This window comes from Nicrophorus vespilloides, unplaced genomic scaffold (genome assembly GCF_001412225.1).
Source record: "Nicrophorus vespilloides isolate i.1.1-1 unplaced genomic scaffold, Nicve_v1.0, whole genome shotgun sequence".
Lineage (NCBI taxonomy): Eukaryota > Metazoa > Arthropoda > Insecta > Coleoptera > Silphidae > Nicrophorus > Nicrophorus vespilloides.
The window spans coordinates 1-3,067 of NW_017096551.1; the positions used below are offsets into that span (position 1 = coordinate 1).

At 29.9% G+C, this 3,067-nt stretch overlaps 1 protein-coding gene across 1 annotated transcript; it reads left to right on the top strand.

Annotated features, from left to right (window-relative positions):
• Positions 1-972: 972 nt before the first annotated feature.
• On the top strand, positions 973-1,175 carry LOC108557387 (beta-1-syntrophin-like; the record flags this gene model as incomplete). Its single annotated transcript, XM_017913881.1, has 1 exon — positions 973-1,175. A coding segment is annotated over one exon (203 nt), but the record flags the coding sequence as incomplete, so codon positions are not given.
• Positions 1,176-3,067: the final 1,892 nt, after the last annotated feature.

Here is a 3,067-nt window from a genome sequence, read left to right on the forward strand (position 1 = left end):
ATAAAAATTTAAATAATTGAATTACATCAATCATAATCAAATATAATTTTGAATTGTTCTTATTAACAAAGATTAAAAAAACTGTTTTGACATTAGACGTGACATCTAAGAGCAATACAAGTATTAACCAACATTGTCAAAGGGATTTGTCATTTTCTCGTCTACTTGATCCAAAATTAATATATTTCTCTCTCTTTTTTTTTTCATTGAAATCACTAAATTTACTTGGATTAAGTACGTTTTTTTATTCTTTTTATTCCAATTATGATGTATCGACACTCGACTAGAAATCGTTTAGTTCAACTACAATTTAACAAGTATTTTACAAACTTTAATTAATGATTTAACCAATATTTGTTAAATATAAAAATTTAAATAATTGCATTACATTAATCATAATCAAATATGATTTTGAATTTTTCTTATTAACAAAGATTAAAAAACTGTTTTGTCATTAGACGTGACATCTAGGAGCAATACTAGTATTAACCAACATTGTCAAAGGGATTTGTCATTTTCTCGTCTACTTGATCCAAAATTAATATATTTCTCTCTCTTTTTTTTATTGAAATCACTAAATTTACTTGGATTAAGAACGTTTTTTTATTCTTTTTGTTCCAATTATGATGTATCGACACTCGACTAGAAATCGCTTAGTTCAACAAAAGTGACGAGACTCTTTCATTATTACGACGAGCGTGTTCGTTCAATCTACCTGCACTTGATTAAATCCGAAGATTCATTGTTGACCCTTAATGAAACCCATTTCGCGAGAGCGGCACCCTCAATCATCCGGTTTTATTTCTTTCGTTCTCTCATCTCTCTTTCTCCTGGTTTACTCTTCAAGACATAGAAGAACTTTCTTTACGTTCATCCGAAGTATTACGAGCTTTCATCTCCGACAATATTTACTTTTATTCGACGCTCCATCGTCATCTCATCTTTTCAACCTCTGTTTTTTTTTCTTTCCAGAGGGTCGAGTTCTGGAGCTGCACTCGCCAGATGCCGTCCACAGCTGCGTCCTGAGGGCATCGGACGCTGCGGAGGCCGCGGCCTGGTTTAACACCCTCCATTCTGCGTTGGCCGTCCTCACGACCTCCGCCCTCCACGAGGCTTCCAGGGCCATCGCTGATCTCAGACACATAGGTTGGTTACTACGGCGACCCAAAATGGAGGTAAGTTCTTGACCAAACAACATTCAATTGTTCCAACATTCAATACTCAAATACTCAAATAATTATCATAATTAATAGCAATTAATATGCAATTAATTATTGAAAATAAACTCATTTCTTCTACTCATGTAGATTCTTTCTAATTATCTGTATTTATTTTCAATAACCACCAAAACGGTATTTTTAATATAAAAATTACAATTAAAACTAAAAGTAAAACAAATGAAATGAATGTGGTCTCATTATAGATTTCTTGTAATTTGCTAACAAAATAAAGAAATGAAAGAAACACAAAGTACAATTTAACAAGTATTTTAATTCTCTAATACAATATAAGAATACAAACTTTAATTAATGATTTAACCAATATTTGTTAAATATAAAAATTTAAATAATTGAATTACATCAATCATAATCAAATATGATTTTGAATTTTTCTTATTAACAAAGTTTAAAAACTGTTTTGACATTAGACGTGACATCTAGGAGCAATACTAGTATTAACCAACAATGTCAATGGGATTTGTCATTTTCTCGTCTACTTGATCCAAAATTGATATATTTCTCTCTCTTTTTTTTATTGAAATCACTGTCAATTTCTTGCAATTTGCTAACAAATAAAGAAATGAAAGAAATACAAAGTACTGAGGAATAATAGACATAACATGATTATTGTATCTTTTATAATTTTTTTTGTTGTAATTTTTCGACTCTTGAAATATTTACGTCGTTTTTAATTAAATACATTAGCTTTTAACTAAAAAAAAACATCATTATTAATATAGGTTTAATAAAAGCTCAAATTATTTTATGCTTTTGTTTTATCAAATTTAATCAAAATTTCACTTTTAACTAAAAAAACATCATATTTTATTTAATAAAAGCTCAAATTAATTTTATGCTTTTGTTTTATCAAATTTAATCAAAATTTCACTTTTAAATAAAAACGAAGCCTACTTCTCTCTTCTCCTCCTTTGTTTTTTCTCTCTTGAAGATAACCTTTGGGTTTCCCTTCTTGATTTTATCATCGTATATATATATAAGTAATGCGGGGGCGGCGAAAAGATAAAATATTTTTTTATTATCGTTCATTTTCTTCTCCCTTTTTCTCCCGGTCCGTGCGTGTGAGTGTGTATTGAAGAAGGGAGAGAAAAAAAAACGATGGGACGTCGGAAAACAAGGGGCTTTCCTGGATGGAAATATTATTAGCCGAAATGCGATTTATGGGCCTCGATATGATCCCTCCTTTCCGTATATTTCTTTCTCCTTTTCTCTCACACAATTTGTGTGTATGTGTGTGTGCTTTCCACACAGTTCAGCGCCGGTTTAATAAAATCCCCACTAAAGGCGCATTAATTCTTGATAGACTCTCCGATATCGAAGTGTTTAATAAGCTAATGCTGTTTGCACACCGATAATTGCACGGAAAGCTTTTTAAACAAGCGAAAAACGATACTTTTTTCCTTCTTTACTCTCTGATAAAAGAAAAAACTTAAAATACGTCCATAATTTATGCGATTTTGCAGATCTTCATCAAGGGATTAATTGTAATATAATTTAATTAACAAATATTTAAAAAAAAAACTACTTTTTGTTGAAATATGATATTTTAACATAGGCAACTAAATAAACATAGGATTATTTCTCATAGAAACATATGGGTCTATATCGCAAGCCCGACAACCGAAATCCCGACTATATAGAAATCCTGACTACCATAAAAATGTTATTATAGAAATTTATAATAATAAAAGACAATGTCTAATTTTATTATTATAAATTTCTACAATAACATTTTTAAAATAATCTGGATTTCAATATAGTAGGAATTTTAATTGTAGGGATTATGGTAGTCGGGATTTTTATTATCGGGATTATAGTAGTCGGGATTA